This window comes from Xylocopa sonorina, chromosome 1 (genome assembly GCF_050948175.1).
Source record: "Xylocopa sonorina isolate GNS202 chromosome 1, iyXylSono1_principal, whole genome shotgun sequence".
NCBI lineage: Eukaryota > Metazoa > Arthropoda > Insecta > Hymenoptera > Apidae > Xylocopa > Xylocopa sonorina.
Genome location: NC_135193.1, coordinates 13,933,756 through 13,951,996, shown reverse-complemented (window position 1 = coordinate 13,951,996; position 18,241 = coordinate 13,933,756). Strand labels below are relative to the sequence as shown.

The 18,241-nt window shown below is 36.1% G+C and overlaps 3 protein-coding genes across 3 annotated transcripts; all 3 read right to left on the bottom strand.

Moving 5' to 3' along the window:
- Positions 1–449: 449 nt before the first annotated feature.
- LOC143424720 (uncharacterized) lies at positions 450–6,239 on the bottom strand. Its single transcript, XM_076897019.1, has 10 exons — positions 5,789–6,239; positions 5,022–5,547; positions 4,686–4,907; positions 4,359–4,607; positions 4,064–4,221; positions 2,250–2,597; positions 1,590–2,115; positions 1,237–1,458; positions 837–1,088; positions 450–675 (listed from the first exon to the last, which is right to left on the bottom strand). Exons 1-10 carry the CDS (start codon positions 6,119–6,121, stop codon positions 506–508), a joined length of 3,006 nt encoding a protein of 1,001 aa, XP_076753134.1. The 5' UTR covers positions 6,122–6,239; the 3' UTR covers positions 450–505.
- A 3,171-nt stretch (positions 6,240–9,410) lies between these two features.
- Positions 9,411–12,262, bottom strand: LOC143428271 (putative cytochrome P450 6a14). The gene is made up of 6 exons (XM_076903005.1): positions 12,192–12,262; positions 11,051–11,396; positions 10,439–10,964; positions 10,116–10,337; positions 9,787–10,038; positions 9,411–9,713 (listed from the first exon to the last, which is right to left on the bottom strand). Exons 2-6 carry the CDS (start codon positions 11,381–11,383, stop codon positions 9,544–9,546), a joined length of 1,503 nt encoding a protein of 500 aa, XP_076759120.1. The 5' UTR covers positions 11,384–11,396; positions 12,192–12,262; the 3' UTR covers positions 9,411–9,543.
- A 1,052-nt stretch (positions 12,263–13,314) lies between these two features.
- Positions 13,315–15,652, bottom strand: LOC143428247 (putative cytochrome P450 6a14). The gene is made up of 6 exons (XM_076902973.1): positions 15,630–15,652; positions 14,871–15,259; positions 14,271–14,796; positions 13,969–14,190; positions 13,623–13,874; positions 13,315–13,527 (listed from the first exon to the last, which is right to left on the bottom strand). The coding sequence occupies exons 2-6, from the start codon at positions 15,204–15,206 to the stop codon at positions 13,358–13,360; spliced, it is 1,506 nt and encodes a 501-aa protein (XP_076759088.1). The 5' UTR covers positions 15,207–15,259; positions 15,630–15,652; the 3' UTR covers positions 13,315–13,357.
- Between the last annotated feature and the right edge of the window lie 2,589 nt (positions 15,653–18,241).

Sequence of the window (18,241 nt, the reverse complement as noted above, 5' to 3'; positions counted from 1 at the left end):
TTCTATTATTAATATCTTTGTAAAAGTTTTTATATTCAAATTTACTGATTTTATATTTGTAGACCATCTCTATTATTACAGATATAATAAACGAATTAGACAGTATGGCGCAGTCAACAATTATTATTAGAGTGTAAAATAGCATAATTCCTGTTTAGAAATTTTAAATTGTACAACTTTCGAATACATAGCACATGTTAAAAGTTGTTACAATGTCAAATCACCTAAAACTCCTGTAGAAAAAATAAAATACGAATAGATAGATATAAAAATATAATTAAATATATATAGATATAATTCATAATATTTTACTTCCCTTGTTAAAAATAATAGTAATGTTTATAAATTTTTCATATATCAACATTAATGTCTTTAGTACTATCTGATTAATATATATAATGCTAGAGTATGGCGATAAGTGGAATATTATCACGATAATTAGGAATATTATCTCGACTTTTGCATCATCAACTTTAGTATAACTAAGAGATATTGAAATTTTAAGTTAATTTTTTAATTTTGTTATATTCAAATGTATCCCTCCTTTTGGTGCAAGCAAAAATGTAGCTGCATCCAATTGGTACGAGTCCATAGTTTTTTCGCAAACGTCCACTTTATGATTACGAAGAATTGTGATTAGACCGATCTTGGTTTGGTAAATCGCAAATCGTGCACCTGGAAATACGATTGATTTCAATTAGTAATTTTAATTGTAAGATTAATTTTATATGTATCTATCAGTTATGTTTGTGTTATTTTTATTATAACTGTTGCCAAATACGGCTGCGTTGCAATTTTATTTTCAGTATATCATTTATATGATTTACTCTATTTACCGATACAATTTCTCGGCCCGTCACCAAATGGTAAATAGTTCATTGGATGCCTGGCCGCTATGGCATCTTCGTTGAATCTTTCTGGATCGAAAACGTCAGGATTTGGATAAATATCTGGATCGCGATGTATTGCGAATACAGGAATCCATACTAGCAATTGCTTCGGTATTGTAACCTTTGTATCTTGGAAGGTGTATTCGGTAACTGCTCTTCTTGGTACGATTGCTGCTGGTGGATACTTCCTTAACGTCTCTGTGGAAAATTAAAGGTAACACGTTCACTTTCATTTTGCTAGGTATCATTTATTTCCTCGCGTTACCATGAAACTTGATAGTTTACTTCGCCTCAAAATAAAGTTTAGAAAATTTAGTAAAAGGTATTAGAACTAATTCACAAATACCTTTAAATACTTTGTCCAAATATTCCATGTCTTTGATGTATTCATACTCCAATTTCCCGTTATGTTTCGCGAGGTGTTCCCGAATTTCGTTACGCAGTTTGCCTTGAATTTCCTGATTCAGAGCTAGTTCGTAAAGCGCGTTACTCATCGTTGTCGAGGAAGTTTCGAAACCAGCGCTGAAGAAAACGAAAGCTTGCGCAGTGATCAAGGTGTCTGTCAATTCTAAAAAAAAAAAAAACATGGTTCAGTGTGATTACTCTGACTGCTTTGATACCTCTAGCGTTAAATTAAACCCTGAAAGGGTTGATCGAACTTAAAAGATGGATCAAATCTCTGAAGTATTACGAACTTACTCAAATCGCCCAACTTTTGCGGGTGGTCCCGTAGTTCCATCATCATATTGATAAAGTCAGGCCTAACTATGTTATTTTCTTTTCTGTACTTTATAGTGTCCGCAACAACTTTCGTGAAGAATGGGGCAAACCTCTTGTCGGGTGCAATAAAACCCAATAAGTCGTATACTTTTGGCATATGTAATCGAAGCTTCAGCCGTACTACGTTTTCCAAATCCACACCGAATATTTGTCTGCCAACGCGACGGAATTCGCTGTCTTCGTCTTCAAAGACACTCATGTCGAGTCCAAAGGCACACGAACCGATCACATCGGTTGTGAATTTTGCTGTTACTTCACGGCAATCGATCGGTCCTCCCGTTGCTACTATTTTGTTCAGGTATTGCTCGAAATGATCCGCACACTCTAGGATCAAACCAAACATATCTTTCAATTTTCCGGATGTGAACATTGGAGAAAGCTTTGATCGTAATGGCCGCCATCTTATTGGATCGAGCATGAGCAAGTTGAGGGACATTGGTTCTGTCTGTGAACATTTCGTGAAACTCGAATATTCATTTTAGTGTGCATAGCTATTACGTATTGAAAATTACTCGTTTTGCGGTACATTTACTCCACGCCAGGCGAATTACACGAGAAGAATATTTATATAAGGCTTACTCTTTCATGCACGTTGAGACCTCGATCGGTGAACGATGAGAAATCTCTAATAAGGACTGTTTTGATGAGTTCTGGATCCAACAGCATGAGAATCGGCGACTTTGATATGTACAAACCAATCATGGGTTCGCTTTTATACGAGTCATAAATATCTTTGCTGAATTGCGCTGATGACAATTTTGCTAAGAAAAGCTTGATGGTGCTTTTAATACAAAATATGGGTCGTGGACCAGAGACTCCACGATTTTCCCAGAAACTGTAGACTGACTTCAAGTAGTAATATAAGAGTAACAATAATACGGCGACACCGCACAGAATCTCAAAGTATGCCATTGTTACTTTCTGTACCTATTTTAATAGTTCAAAGTGGTTCCGGACGGTAATGTTCTGAAAGGAATTTTTCTAGTTAAATATAGGAAGAAGATGCATTAAGTAACTGTTGAAAATAAATAAATGTGAAAACGTAAACGTTAGGAAAAATTTCGCTGCATTACCCAGATAAACCAACGCAGTGTATTTAAATTCTTATCAGAAGCGTGTAAAAAGCTTCTAAGTTTCCTTATTGCGTAGCAAAATAATCAATTTCGAAAAACCACTTAAAATATCGTTAGTCGAAATAGTTAAAAATAGTACGTTCTGCATTTCAGTAATATTGTTTGAAGCATTAACGATTCAAACAATGATTACTCTATGATTTAATATTTACTACGCATGACGTAATCTTCTTTCATCTATCTTCTACACTGTTTACAGATGCTTTGATTACATAACATAGACGACAATATAGTCATCGATGATGTAGGCATTAAGAAATTTCGAATTTCAATGTAATTTTTCAACAACTGAGTTCGGTTACTTTTCGGATAATCCCAACGTAATACCTTCGTATACGTTCAGTCCTTCATTTCCGGATGCGAAGAAATGTCTGTGTCCTAACACTGTGTCAGTTGGATGGCCTTGTGTTTGGAGAGGAATCACTGTACGATGCACATTTCGTGCAACGTTGTTCCGTTTTAAGGCACGCCGTTCGCGTTCCTCTCACCGTGTCGGTCAGGTGCCCTGATGATTGGAGGGGGGGATTCACTGTGCGATGGGTAATTCGTGTAACGTTGTCCCGTTTTGAGGCACGTTGTTCAGTTTCCGCCTTTAAAAACTACGACTCATAATGACTCGATGTATCGCCAGGAGGTGGGTGATATAAACCACTTCATCTTTTCTAGGAAAACCCAGAGAACAGAACTTTTTTCAGTTCCTTACCACTTAGTTTGTGTATATTCCACCTTATTCTCATAGATGTGCGTTGGATTATTAAAATAATCACGAGTAAATGTGTACTTAGATTGCTCAAAATTACACATAGCGTCTATTTGCGTTTCGTTTGTGAATGGGAAATTTTCAAATGTTGATCACTATTTGAAATATTAATACAGATCCACCTTTTGTCTTCGTAGCCATTGATGTGCGCACTGACTTGAATGAGAGTATTGAATTCGCTCTGGTACGTTAAGTATACTCAAATGATTTTAATTGAGGATTCAACTATGTACTTTATCTTCTTGTATTCCTCTTAGTTTTCTGACTCATGACTAATTTTAGTATCATGAGTTATCATTCTATGGGACTTTTATATCATTATATTTTTTATTCGCAGCAATTTATGCAGGACTTCTTAATTAAAAATAAAAATTATACAAATTCTTTATTTGCAAGTATACACACTGTGTAGATACAATAACAAATAATAATAATAATAATAATAATAAGTATAACTATAGATGACGAAGTAATTTGATTGTATTATACAAGTTTCACACGCTTGATATCTTCAAATGCACTCCTCCTTTTAGCGTCAGTATGAAAGTAGCTGGATCACAGACAAACGGAATCTGGGTTTTCTCACAAACACTGACTTTGTGGTTTCGAATAACCGTTATAATGCCAATCTTGCTTTGATTGACCGCGAAGCGGGCACCTGAAAGTAATAATATGAAATTATGTATGACTTTCATCAAAATAGGGATACCTTGAATGAAAGAACTTAACATTTTGCATTTTTCCGACTTGTTTCGGAGCACTTTATAGATACATAGTTTTATCTGTTTTACGTACCAATGCAATTTCTTGGTCCGTCACCGAAAGGAATGTAACTCATAGGGTGTCTAGCAGCGGCATTCTCGTCGAACCTTTCAGGATCGAACACTTCCGGTTTCGGATAAATATTCGGATCTGTGTGAATTCCATATACCGGTATCCATACTTTCGCGTTCTTTGGTATGCTAATTTTGGTACCTTTAAACGTATAATTGTCCATCGACTCTCTTGTCAGCATCGATAATACTGGGTACTTTCTTAGTGTTTCTGTTGGGAGAAACAAGTTATTTGTCAACGTTTGTTTTATCGGATGTTACCATTATTCTACAACTATTTTTAACGCACCTTTAAATACCTTGTCCAAGTATTTCATCCCTTTCAGTTGTTCATACGTGAGAACTCCGTCGTTTTGGCGATAGACTTCTTTAATTTCTTCTCGCAACTTGTCTTGTATGTCCTGATTCTGAGCCAGTTCGTAAAGGGCGAAGCTGATTGTCGTCGATGAGGTTTCAAATCCGGCAACGAAGAAAACAAATGCTTGCGCCGCGAGTAGGGCTCCTTTCAACTCTGCGAAGCAAAACATAATTCAATCGGAAGATGAATTAGAAGCGCGTGGGACGAGAGCGAAATTTGAAAGCTCAAAATGTTTAGGATTCGGATATTCTACGTTTACGTGCTCACCAATATTGTCTATTTTTTCAGGATGATTCTGAAGTTCCATCAGCAGATTGACGAAATCGGGTCTGCTCACATTATTCTCTTTTCTATATTTGATCGTATCGTTAATTATGTCTATAAAAAAGTTGGTCACTTCGTCGTCTTGTAAGAATCTGCCGAAAATACTGTAAAACAATGGCGAGAACTGTCTGCCGCTATCTCTTAATCTTTGTCGTAGGGATCGCTCGAAGATCCTTCTGCCCATCTTACGAAATTCACTCTCCTCGTTCGAGAGTGCGTTCATATTAATTCCAAAGGCGCAGCTACCGATCACGTCAGTCGTGAACTTTGCAGCGAGGTCTCGACACTCCACCGATTGACCACTCGCCGCTATTTTGTCCAGATACTTTTCCAAATTTCCCGCGCAGTCCACGATAAGGGGGAACATCTCCTTCAATTTACCGGATGTAAATATCGGCGAGAGTCTTGCCCTTAACGGTCGCCATCTTTCAGCCTCCAACAAGAAGAGATGTTGCGCCAGCGGTTCTATCTGTAATTAATAATTTCTCATATATTTCTTCTCGTGCTATCTTAATTGCAGATTGCTCCACAATTTGCACACGACGCATTGCGACTTTGGGTTTAGTTTCAGAGGTATTCACGAAAGTACTTTCGATACTGTAAGATTTCAAATTTAAAGTTCATTGAACTCAGCGAGGCTGCTGGTAGTTGTTAACAATTACACAGAAAAGACATATTAATAGCATGGATCAGTAGTAATTTTCAATTACCTTTGGAAATACGCGAAATCCTCGGTTGACAAATAAAGAGAAGTCTCTAATGAGGACATCCTTAACCATATCCAGGTCGTTGATAACGAGGATAGGTGTACTTCCTTCGTATAGTCCAAAGACCGGTTCATCCTTATATTGATGGTACCATTCCTTCACTTTGTCGTTCATCGACTTTTTTTGTAAGAGAACGTCCAAGAAGTTGCCTATCATAACTATAGGTTTCGGTCCAGGTATGCCGCGATTTTTCCAATAATTGTACAACGCGGTGTAGTAGTAATACACTGAGAGTATCGCCACAGCTATGGCGCAGAAAATTTGGAAGTAGTCCATATTCGGACCGACGTACTAAATCAGACGTCCTAAACAGAATTTTACCAATTAAAGAACATTTACTTAATTGCTGTTGCAACTTGAAAATATGCAAGTTGTGTTCGTCCACGTTAACGACTTGTTTGTCTACCCAGACGACTGTTTGTTGAATCGCCTTAAGCGAATTACCTTGTACGATGTGAGTCTGGAGATATATTAAACATAGTGGGCATTCCTGAGAGGCTTAAGTGGATCTACAGGATGATTCACTACTGGTGCGACAAATTTTTACAGCTGATACTACATCTCAAAAGCAACAAAAAAGTTTATATAAACCTAGGTCCGATTTGCAAAAATGTCAGAGAAAATTAGGATTTTTGTTTTTTTCAGAGAAACAGTAGTTTCACTCACGTTATTGATTGCATTTTCCAAACCGTAAGTCTTACAAGACAATGATAAACAATATTGATGCAGAGCAATAAATTTGCTATTATAATAGTCCCTATTTTACCCTGAGACTCGAAAACAGGTGAAGTAATAAAAGTTTAAACTTGTCTCAGGAGGCAAACTTTGTAAATTACGAAATCTTTGATCTCGTATTTACGTAGTTATTTTTAGACGTGGAAGGCAGTAAATTTCACAAAAACTTCTTTATTTATTAAGCTTTCTGATGATATAATCAGTTTTTTACTCCGTCGCACGAAAGCAAAGAAATTTTGTGTGAAATGATGAAAACTATATGCGTTCATAGCATTCAAATATTTAAAAAATTTTTGTTTGTACTCGTGGCGCCATCTCGGTGGAAAGTGCTCAAACTGGTCGCACCGAGTTATCGACAGCAAAGTAAAGTACCGAAAGACTAGTAGCGCCATCTCTGTGAAAAGTGCTCAAACTGGTCGCACATAATTATCGACAGCGAAGTGAACTACTCAAGAACTACTAGCGCCATCTCTGTGGGGAGTACTGAAACTAATTTTGAAAAATTTTTTTAAATATTTGAATGCTATGAACGCATATATTGCAGTTTACCTGCAGTCTTCATCATTTCGCACAAAATTTCTTTGCTATCGTGCAACGGAATAAAAAACTGATTATATCATTAGAAAGCTTAGTGACTAAAGATGTTTTTGTGAAATTTACTGCCCTCCACATCTAAAAATAACTACTTAAATACGAGATCAGAGATTTCGTAATTTACAAATTTTGCTTCCTGAGATAAGTTTAAACTTTTATTACTCCACCTGTTTTTGAGTTTCAGAGTAAAATAGGGACTAGTATAATAGCAAATTTATCGTTCTGCATCAATATTGTCTGTCATTTTCTTGTAGGAATTACGGTTTGGATGATGCAATCAATAACAGAAGTGAAACTTCTGTTTCTTTGAAAAAAACAAAAATCCCAATTTTCTCTGGCATTTTTACAAATTGGATTTAGGTTTATATGAACTTTTTTGCTGCTTTTGAGGTGTAGCGTGAACTGTCAAAATTTATCACACAAGTAGTGAATCACTCTGTATATGCGCACTGCATACTTATAAATGGATACGCATGAAATGATGTAAACATAATAACCAACGTGACGATGTGTTAATAACAGTAGAACAGCATTTCCACTATGATACACTATTGCACTTATGATTCAATGTATTTACTGTACGTCTTCTTGAATCTCTGATTTCGATATCGCCTTATCGCCAGTTTGCACGGGAAAATCGTATTTGATTGATTGTCAGTTAAAGTTTATAACTTTGTTTTTCTTCATCTTATCAGTAAAAGGTATCGCGATAAACGTTTATGACTATGCAAGAAACTGAAAATGCTATAGTAATAGTTCTGTTCGATCATAAATTTTACATAATGGTGCGTTATCATTTGTCGTAAATAATCAAGCGGAGATTGAAAATGTTAGTAATACTAGTAAATATTATTTTAAGCACATGTACTTTGTTTTTACTATAAACGTTTTACGCCTTATGTTGAAGTTATCGTTAATTTTTATCACAGTAGAGTATTCGCACTACAAATATGACAGACTAAAAGTTAAAAAAAGGAAGAGAAGAAATTGTTTAATCTTTAGTAAGAAAAATAGAATGCGAGTAACAGTTTGTTAGAATTCTGACGTGAACGTTGTGGAAATTTTTGATGATTTCCTTGAAAATTATTGACGCCATATTTGTCTTTTAATGTTGTAAAGACATGCAGTGGATCAGCGTTTGTTTCTTGACATTTTATCTTTAACATATCTTTTACGTGTGCATAAATTTATATGAACAACTATATGCCAAACAAAAATAAGAATTTGTACTATCACGCGCGATGTACTACAATTTTCCAAGTTATATAAGAACAGTGTTTCCGTTTCATGTTATCGAGAACAAGTATATGAGTGTTTTATACATACCTGAATAGTAACAGTTTTGTGCATAAAGTCTCACTAACACGGAATAGCACTCTCCTTTTTTGATGTTTGCGTTGTAAAACTTCAGATGGTATTAACTGATCTCACTACTAGCGTCTGTTTTTACGAGAGCGTAATCAATAGGTCTTATCACGAGGAGAGGATAATTATCAGAGCGTTTAAAAGCGATTCGTAGAAATATTTTTCATAATGATGAATTTGAATGTCTGTAAATAATGTTTGGTTAGAAAATATGAGGTAACAGCAAACTGTAACTATACGTGAATAAGAAATTAGTGATTATTCGAATGAATGAACGAATAAAATTGTCGAGAAAGTAGGTTTTCGTAGTAGATCGTTAATCTTGTTACAAAAAGTTTTGTGATGAAACATTCTTGCTATTACAGTTAATTAATCAGCCAGTTAATCGATATCTTCTGGTGTCATTTATAGATTTAGTGATAATATCTTATTTCGATGGTGGAGAAATATCAAATGATATTGTTAGGAGAGAAGATGCAACGTTTAACAATGCATTTTCTTTCGTAACAACTTCCATACTTATTTTTATTATTTCTATCATTTTGTTTACTCATTTTTTTTATATAGCAAGCTATCGTTTAGATTCTGTCTTGTGTTTTTATGTTCGTTGCATGATTAAGAACGTGAGTCTGCATTATAGGATATAAAAATATGGAGTGGCTTCGTCGGATCAGTTATTTGTTGACTCATTATGACATAGTAATATTTAACGACGAACATTAACAAGAAGTTGGTGTGGAAATGAAGAGATATATAACTATTAATAAGTCATATTTTTATGTTTCGAAAAGTATATTATTTTCTGTACTTACAAAATATAATATAATTCTGTTATAATTAATGGGGGGTCACAGCTTTTAATTTACAGCTATAAAGATGCTGGACGTTGTCTAAACAGTGAAAAACAGAATTGAGTAACTGTTTGGATACATGATAATTCCGTTGCAATTATAGTATTTGTCAATAACGTTTACAGTCGTGTACAAATTGTACATGCATACGCTTTACGTTTGACAATTAGTTATTTTCAAATATATTCCATCTTTCGGGGTCAACACGAATAGCCGCGGTTCGCTTTTGTACGGAATTAATGTTTCCTCGCACAAATCCACTTTATAATTGCGGATGATTGTAATGATGCCAATTTTGCTTTGGTAATGTGCAAAGCGGCCACCTAAAAGTACCAATTTCAATAATTTTTCAATCATTTTGTTACATTTTACTCGTTTCTCTTCCAATTTACATACCGATGCAATTCCTTGGCCCATTACCAAAGGATAGAAAAGTCATGGGGTGTCTAGTAGCTTCAGCAACGTCATCGAATCTTTCAGGATCGAAATTATCAGGATCCGGATAAATATTTGGGTCCTTTTGAATTCCGTATATTGGTATCCAAATTTTCAAGCCCTTCTCTACAGTAATTTTAGTGCCCTTAAACGTATATTTCTCTGATGCCACCCTTGTTAGCACCGGTATAACTGGATATTTTCTTAGCGTCTCTATAAAAGAATGACACGTATCGAGTTAATGAAATTGTGGAGTAACGGAAATTCTATCTTCAAACGGTTGTACCCACCTTTGAAAACTTTGTTCAAGTATTTCATGTCTTTGAGAGCTTGATACGTTAGTCTCCCGTCATTGCTCTGATAGGTCTCTCTGATCTCTTGACGCAGCTTGTCTTGGACATCCTGATGTTGGGCTAACTCGTAAAGAGCGTGAGCCATCGTGGTCGAGGAGGTTTCGAATCCGGCCGCAAAGAAGACGAACGCCTGCGCGGCGAGCAACGAGTTCGTTAATTCTGAAAGGTCGAAGAAGATTTGATTTCCCACAGTTTCCGGAAAAATGGAAATGAAGGAATAGAGAACGAATAGAATAGCGAAGTATAGCTGGTATGCTTACCAACGTTCTCTAATTTGTCCGGATTGTTCTTGAGCTCTATCAGCGTGTTGATAAAGTCTGGTCTAGTTATGTTATTCTCCTCTCTGTATTTCATCGTATCTCTGACCACGTCTTCCAAGAATTGGTCCACACCCTTCGGTTGCAGTACTCTGCCAATCTGATTGTACAGGAACGGTGTGAACTGTTTGCAGATTTCTTTTATGGTCAGTCTTAGGCAAGGCGCGAAAACTAATCTGCCCATTTTACGGAACTCGCTCTCCTCGTTCGAGAGTGCTTCCATGCTGATCCCAAAGGCACAGCTACCGATTACATCGGTAGTGAACTTCGCCGCCATATCGCGACATTCGACCGGATCGTTCCCCTTGGCCATTCTATCCAAGTACCTCTCCAGATTTCCAGCGCATTCCACTATAAGGGGGAATATGTCTTTCAGCTTACCAGACGTGAATATCGGCGACAGCTTCGCCCTCAATGGTCGCCACCTTTCCGGCTCCAAAGCGAAAAGATGCTCCCCCAACGGTTCTGCCTTTAAACGAACGAAACGTTCTTTATTTAATTAGATTTCACCTTTTATTCGAGGAGTATTTACGTATGGGGAATAGTTTCGAATACCTTTGGGAATATGGGAAAGCCTCGGTCTACGAATGTGGCAAAGTCACGGACGAGAACATCCTGGATCAGATTCAGATCGTTAATAACGAGACCAGGGCTTCTTCCCTCGAATATTCCAAATACTGGCTCGTCTTTGTATTCGTTGTACAGTTGTTTCATTTTGTCGCCTATCGACATTCTCCCTGTCAGGATATCGTAAAAGTTTCCAACGAATACCCTCGGCTTCGGTCCTGGTATGCCACGATTCTTCCAGTGGTCGTACGTTGAAGTATAGTAATAATAAATGGCGAGAAGTACTGCACCGATCGCGCAGAGAATTTGGAAATAGTCCATCTTGCGTCTGTGACTTTGAATTTACAACGATTAGTCTAAACTGTATTAAAGCTGAGAGGCGTAAATCGCGTACTTAACGTGTTCATCGTCAATAATAAATTTCTAAGGCGAGTTAAACGCTTTTAACTGTGTAATTTGACGCTTTACACGTCACACTTGCGCATAAATTGTGTTGTAATTAAATAATCAATCAATTTAGGTCGAATGTATACTATCGTAATTAATATCAGATAACTTATGAGGCAATACACTGCAATTTAGGAATAGTTGTTCGTCGTCTTATCGTACAAATTACTTCATTATGTGTGTTAGACATGATGAACGAAAAAAAAATACTGCGAGAAACGTCGTTTAATTTGCACTGTAATTGTCAAGCGTGGAACTTTCGCGTCATAAAGTTTAAGGCTGCAGATTAAATTTTTGAAATTATTGTTCGCTTGTGATTATAGTATTACTCACTTTTCACAATCAGTACGTGTCGTTAGCTTTTGCGCAGTGGATTGCTTAAGTGGATATCTATTTTTATCTCGTATTGGTTTTTTTAAGTAAATATTATATCACGATTAATAATTATCTTAATCCTTGAAAAAATGAGCCGTTTGCCAAACTAATTTTCTTCTCATCTACTAATTAACTAACTAATTATCTTTTTAATTTGGACTAATATTTTAAGAATAATGGAACTGTACAGAAGTAATAAACGAAATGTATATACATGTATAATATATCTACATACATGCAAATATATGTAAGAATTTGAAAGGTTTAATCGCGAATCAATAGATAATAAAATATTCGACAAACTTACATCCACAAGTTTTCTGCGACGTCCTTGAGTTGTTTCTATCCAGGCACAGAGAAGTTGTTTCTTCTGTTAACTATCACTCTCTGTGTCCGACTATGCAAGTCCGGCTTGATAGTGGAAAATATAAATGAATGGTAATGATACATACATATGTAAATATGATGGTTATGTACTAAACTTAGTTGGTGAAAACGTTGCTTCTTTAGATCGCGATTCGTAAAAATAAGAGGTCAGCATTCGTGAACTCTAACGCAACAAAGATGATATGCAATTGATATTGACCAAAATAAATTTATGTATTGTACGATTAACGTACTGTGACAGAGATAGACGATTTATGTACTAATATAAATGTGTTGATACTGTACTATTGCTCATTATATAACATTTATAGACAAGTATATAAGTTATGCATCGCGGAAGAGATTCACGGATTCGACAATTTACTGCTTTATCATATATTTTGGATAACTGGATATATCTTTCATGCTACTTAACGATAATTCATCGTTTTTGGAGATAATTTTATGAGTGAATGTGTCAATCGGTTTGTTTTGGTTGAAGGATATTATTAAGATAATATTTAATTAGTACGATAGAGTAGGAAAAAAGATTCACATTTATTATAAATAATAATAAATAAATATAATAATAAATAACAATAAATAATAACAAATAAATATAATAATAAATAACAATAAATAATAACAAATAAATAAACAAGTAGTTCAATGATTTTGATTGGAACTCTATTATATAAATTTACATAATACGTTTGCATAAATACGTGTATGATATTACCAGTTTCGTATTGAATTATTGTACATTATGTACACTCTGTTATTAAATGACAATTACAGTGGAGGGTACAAGGATGACTGGTCAATTTATAATAAAAATACAAGTATTCTGAAATACGCAAACAACTGGTTAATGTAACATCCAAAGTCTTCTCTCGTGCAGAATTTCTAGAAGGAAACGAAACTAGCGGCTCCGCTGAACTGAACATAATCATCGGATCTTCATTTTTGTTATTTATTTATTTAAAAGAATAATAATATAGCGTGCACAAGTATTCAGTAATACAGTGGCTAGAAAAATCAATTATAAACATATGTAAATGTATATAGATAACACACCTAAAAATTATTTAATACCGATAGGTAAACTTAACTTAAATCTTTAGTTATTTTTAGATATAATCCGTGGTTCGGGCACATTACAAATGCAATTGGATTAAATTTGTACGGAATCTCTGTTTTCTCGCAAACATTAACTTTGTTAGAAGAGAGGATCTTTATTAATCCAATCTTTGACTGATAAATTGCAAAACGTGAACCTGAAAAAAAAAGTAAAAATTACAATTATACAATGTTATATTATGCACGTCCGAGGATATTTTTAAACAATATCAGTCATCTTTTATGTACGCACCAATACAATTTCTTGGGCCATCGCCGAAGGGTAAGTAATGCATAGGATGTCTTGCTCTTACTGCTTCCGTAGAAAACCTTTCAGGATCGAATTTTTCTGGGTCTGGATAGATAAATGGGTCCCTGTGAATGGCAAACGTGGGTATCCATGCTTTCGTGCCTTTCGGCAGCGAGACTTTCGTCCCTTCAAAGGTATAGCTCTCGGTCGTTTCCCTGTGCAACATTGGCAGGGGTGGATATTTCCGTAACGTTTCTACAAACAGAACGAATAGATTGTCAAATTTGGTGAAAACGCAAAGGTGTATTTATAAATTGCTTCCTTGTACGTCACTTAAAATTATGATCACCTTTAAATACTTTATCCAGATATGACATTTCCTTTATGGTCTCGTATCTCCACTCTCCGTCATTTTTCTTATCGAATTCCTTGATTTCCGCCCGTAACTTCTTCTGAATGTCTGGATTCAACGCTAATTCGTACAGCGCGTTGCTGATCGTGGTGGAAGACGTTTCGAAGCCAGCTGCGAAAAAGACGAACGCTTGCGCGGCGAGCAAAGTGTCTGTCAATTCTGAAAAATGGAAGCAGCGCGTTTGCAGCGGAACTCGTTCGCCAAGATGGAACTTTTAAATGTACGTCTCGTGTACTCACTGATGTCGGAAACTTTCTCAGGATGCTTTCGCAGTTCTATCAGGGCATTCATAAAGTCAGGCCTAACAATGTTGTTCTTTATTCTATATTCTATCGTTTCGATCGTAAGCCTTTCGATGAACTTGGTCACTTTGTCGTAGGGCAAAATGTAACCGAGGAGATTGTAAAAGTCCGACACGCATTCCTTCATACGGAGTTTCAACAGCGCAACCCAGTGGGTGGCGAATATCTCTTTGCCCATCCGGCGGAACTCGCTCTCTTTGTCGGACAGCGAGTTCATTTCGATGCCAAACGCGCAGCTACCGATCACGTCGGTGGTGAACTTGGCTGCGAGTTCTCGCACTTCGATCGGCTCCCCTTTCGCGATCAGAACGTCCAAGTATTCCTCGAGCTGCTTGGCACAATCGAGAATCAACGAGAAGGTTCCCTTCAGTTTTCCTGATGTGAACACCGAGGATAATTGCATCCTTAGTGGTCTCCATCTTTTCGCTTCTATTGAGAAAAGGTGCTGGGACAGTGGTTCCGCCTATGATCATCGAATACGCGTAAATACGGCTGGCAAATGTTTTGTATTAGATATCTATTTACGTATTCACTTACTATCTCATTTTTTAAGAATCCACGGTTCGCGAATTTTGGGAAGTCCTTGATTAAGACTTCTTTAATCAGCTCAGGATCCTGGACGATGAGAACTGGTGTCCTCCTCACAAATATCCCGATCATAGGTTCGTTTCTGTACTTGCGACACAGAGACAACATAAAGTTCGCGATCGGTTCTTGAATGAACATTGGCTTAAAAACATTGCCGAACACTGGCACCGGTTCTGGACCCGCGACCCCGCGATTTTTCCAAAAGTTGAAATGCGCCGTGTAATAATAGTAAAGTCCGATGAGAATCGCTGCGATACCGCAGAAGATCTCCAAGGACGTAACCATTTTTTCTTATTGTAGTCGTACCTCTGACTGGACGATGTGAATTTAATTAGACGCTACAATAGGAAAAAAACAATAGCCAACTGAAAATAATAAAACAATCATCGAATCAAAGTGGGTTCAATGTTTGATTCCCAATCATATCAAATATAATTTTAAACCTGCACGAATATCGGACATACAAATTTTTATTTTCACGTACATCAAGCAATATCTTATTTGAGACCAACCTTTTACTATAATATTTGTGGATTTAAAACTGTAATGTTTCTGATAAACTTTTAGCTTATAAGTGTATATCCGATAATTAATTGGGAACAGCGAGATAAATGATAGAATGTAGACAGATTTGCGCAATTTTATTTAAAGAATTTCAATAATACCTATGCCAGAAACAAAAGAATTTAGTAATCTACGCTTCGATACCTGAATTGTTTATAGTTTTTCCACGGCGCGAGTAAAGTCCTCAAGTTAGTAAAGAGACGCGTCACGTAGGAAGACCTCGGACGCACTGTTGTTTTGACTGTTTCACGCAGCACTTGCGTACATATATAGCATCCAAATCTCTCCATCCCTTCTTGGATAGTGGAACCTGTTGACTCATGATGATTTGTGATGTACAATCTGGTATCTTATTCTTCATTTTTCTGTCATGTCAAATTCAACACTTCGTATAACATGTTCTTCTATATATAACCAGCTATCGAGTTAGTCGGTTCCAAATATTTGTAATAAAAGTACCGATACCACTACCGCGGATTTTATTTGGAAACGTGTGCGTTCATAAGACTGTATGCGTTAAAATAGGTTGTTGGTAACTTCACAATATTTGTTTATCTTTTGTTTAATAAATGATAAGATTCGAATTAAGTCTCATATACAATGGCATTTGCAATATTGCTATAAATATCCTCAATATTATGCCAATAGGTGCATATGTGTCCTCGAGAAACTATTTACATGTGCCAGTGACAAAGTGTTGAGATAATGAAATTGGTGTGTTTGTTGTGTGACGGTCCTTCGACACTCGCCATTAGAGATACAACAATATCCACGGTTTCCCGAAAGTGCACAGTTCCTCCTTTCCGTTTCTATATATATGATTTCCTGACCTGTCCCTAACATCCTCGCGTTTAAGGCAGGGTCTGCTAAGTACAGAGCAGCGATGATCCAAATACGAATGAACAATCTAAAAAACATAGAAATAGAAAATGAAAAACAAAACCAAAAACTAAACCTAAACGAAGACGGACTGAAATAAATGCAGGAAATTCCTCATGGAAAATGACAACCCAGCAGTCATCACTAATAATAGAAACATAACGAATAATGAAATCGACAAACAACTCAAATTAACGTATACTAATATAACGCAAGCAATAGAAGACGTAGAAACTCTACCGATAAATACATAACAGAAGAAATAAAATACTAACCGGGATACAAAATTTCGCCCCCCGAAAAACAACAGAAACAACAACACTGAAAACAAAACTCAATGAAATAAAGCAACAGATAAAAAGAACTTTTTACAAATCAGTAAGCGAATACTTATATTTAGGAGAAAAGAAGCAACTATCACCGAGCCTATAAACACCAGTCACTGCAGCGCAGAGCTATTGACAAAAGCAAACATTAAACCCTAAAATACAACTCGCAACAACACTCAACATAACAACCATCGCAGACACAAATACAAAATTATAAACTTAGAGCTCACTTCGAAGCGGTACACATGTAAAACAGCACACCAGGAGTTGGACAATTATCAAATATTATTAAACTCAAGATAAACCAGCTCAAAGAAGAAACCATGTACCGACAAACTACTTTACAACTCACACAAAGCTTCATATCACAATAAAGGAATTAAGCAACAAAAAATTAGCCAGCTTTGACAATATACCAAATATCACGATAGAAAAAATACTATACTACTCTTCTTCAACAACTGCCTCAATAAAATTTACTACCCACACGAATGGAAAACAGCTAAAACAATCCCCATCAAGAAAAAGTGCAAAGACGGGAGCAATCCTGCAAATTACAGACCCATCAACTTGTTACCGAATATCAGCGAAATAATTGAAACAATGATAAACGACGCTATAAACCACCAGTGCAACGTCATATAAATGTACCACAGAACAAACTCGCAAAAATACTGGTGGTTGCAATAATAAAAAAAAAGAGTAATATAAACTAGACAATAAGGCATAAATGTGCAATAGAATAAGTGCATGTGTACCACAACTGACCTGCTTCGCGACTACTAACTTAACCAGTTGAGTGCCAGATGGTGCGATCGCACTCTTTCTCTTCATTGTTTAAAAGCGCCAATTACTCGATAAGAAGAGTGAAGTTGACTGTACGCTCAGAAGAATGATACAACGATGATAACGCAAGACTCTCTACTGATAAGTAAGTAAGAGGATTTCTCCAGAAGTTGTTTACACATCCCAGAGCCTCACGCTGAACTTTCCGTCCGGGTCATTTGAAACTCTCATTTCGAAACGAGGGATGCAAGTAAACTTGTAACATGAGCTCCTAAAAAGTGAAATTTATTGCTTTGTTTTATTATGCATCTTAAACTCTGATAATTATGGTCCCCGTGCTATCGTAAAAATTGTAAAGTACACGCTAGAAGAAAAGCTATTTAATCGCAAAGAGTGAGATTAATGTATCTAAAAATTGGTCCCGCACAGAACGTTTTAAGATAGAGTGTAATCTTAATCGCAACTATATTACTTCGACTCGTAGATATTGGATAAGAGTTGGATTATATTCTTATGTTTCAACCGTTGCGAGGTACTCGGTTGTGCTATACGTATATATCGGTGTGCAAGATTAAAAGAACACCAAATTTCGAAGATTGGTGTCCTCCCTTTATAGCATTCTTAATTAGTGGCAGGATACAAGAATCTTAACCTTTTCATATTCTATATGTTTATTTATAATATATATTGATATATGATTGACATGATTATATAAGATGACTTTACTAAGAGATTCATGATACATGTATGAAATTTTTATCG

Excerpts from the sequence above, each read along its gene's own strand:
- LOC143424720 (XM_076897019.1), bottom strand. The coding sequence starts at position 6,121 with ATGGACTACTTCCAAATTTTCTGCGCCATAGCTGTGGCGATACTCTCA. Across the intron at positions 4,908-5,021 it reads TGAAAAAATAGACAATATTG|AGTTGAAAGGAGCCCTACTC; the intron begins GTGAGCACGTAA and ends TTTGCTTCGCAG. Across the intron at positions 2,598-4,063 it reads TGCATTTGAAGATATCAAGC|GTACAGAAAGTAACAATGGC; the intron begins GTGTGAAACTTG and ends CTATTAAAATAG.
- LOC143428271 (XM_076903005.1), bottom strand. The coding sequence starts at position 11,383 with ATGGACTATTTCCAAATTCTCTGCGCGATCGGTGCAGTACTTCTCGCC. Across the intron at positions 10,039-10,115 it reads CTTGAACAAAGTTTTCAAAG|AGACGCTAAGAAAATATCCA; the intron begins GTGGGTACAACC and ends ATTCTTTTATAG. Across the intron at positions 9,714-9,786 it reads TGGGCCAAGGAATTGCATCG|GTGGCCGCTTTGCACATTAC; the intron begins GTATGTAAATTG and ends TGGTACTTTTAG.
- LOC143428247 (XM_076902973.1), bottom strand. The coding sequence starts at position 15,206 with ATGGTTACGTCCTTGGAGATCTTCTGCGGTATCGCAGCGATTCTCATC. Across the intron at positions 13,875-13,968 it reads TCTGGATAAAGTATTTAAAG|AAACGTTACGGAAATATCCA; the intron begins GTGATCATAATT and ends TTCTGTTTGTAG. Across the intron at positions 13,528-13,622 it reads TGGCCCAAGAAATTGTATTG|GTTCACGTTTTGCAATTTAT; the intron begins GTGCGTACATAA and ends TTTTTTTTTCAG.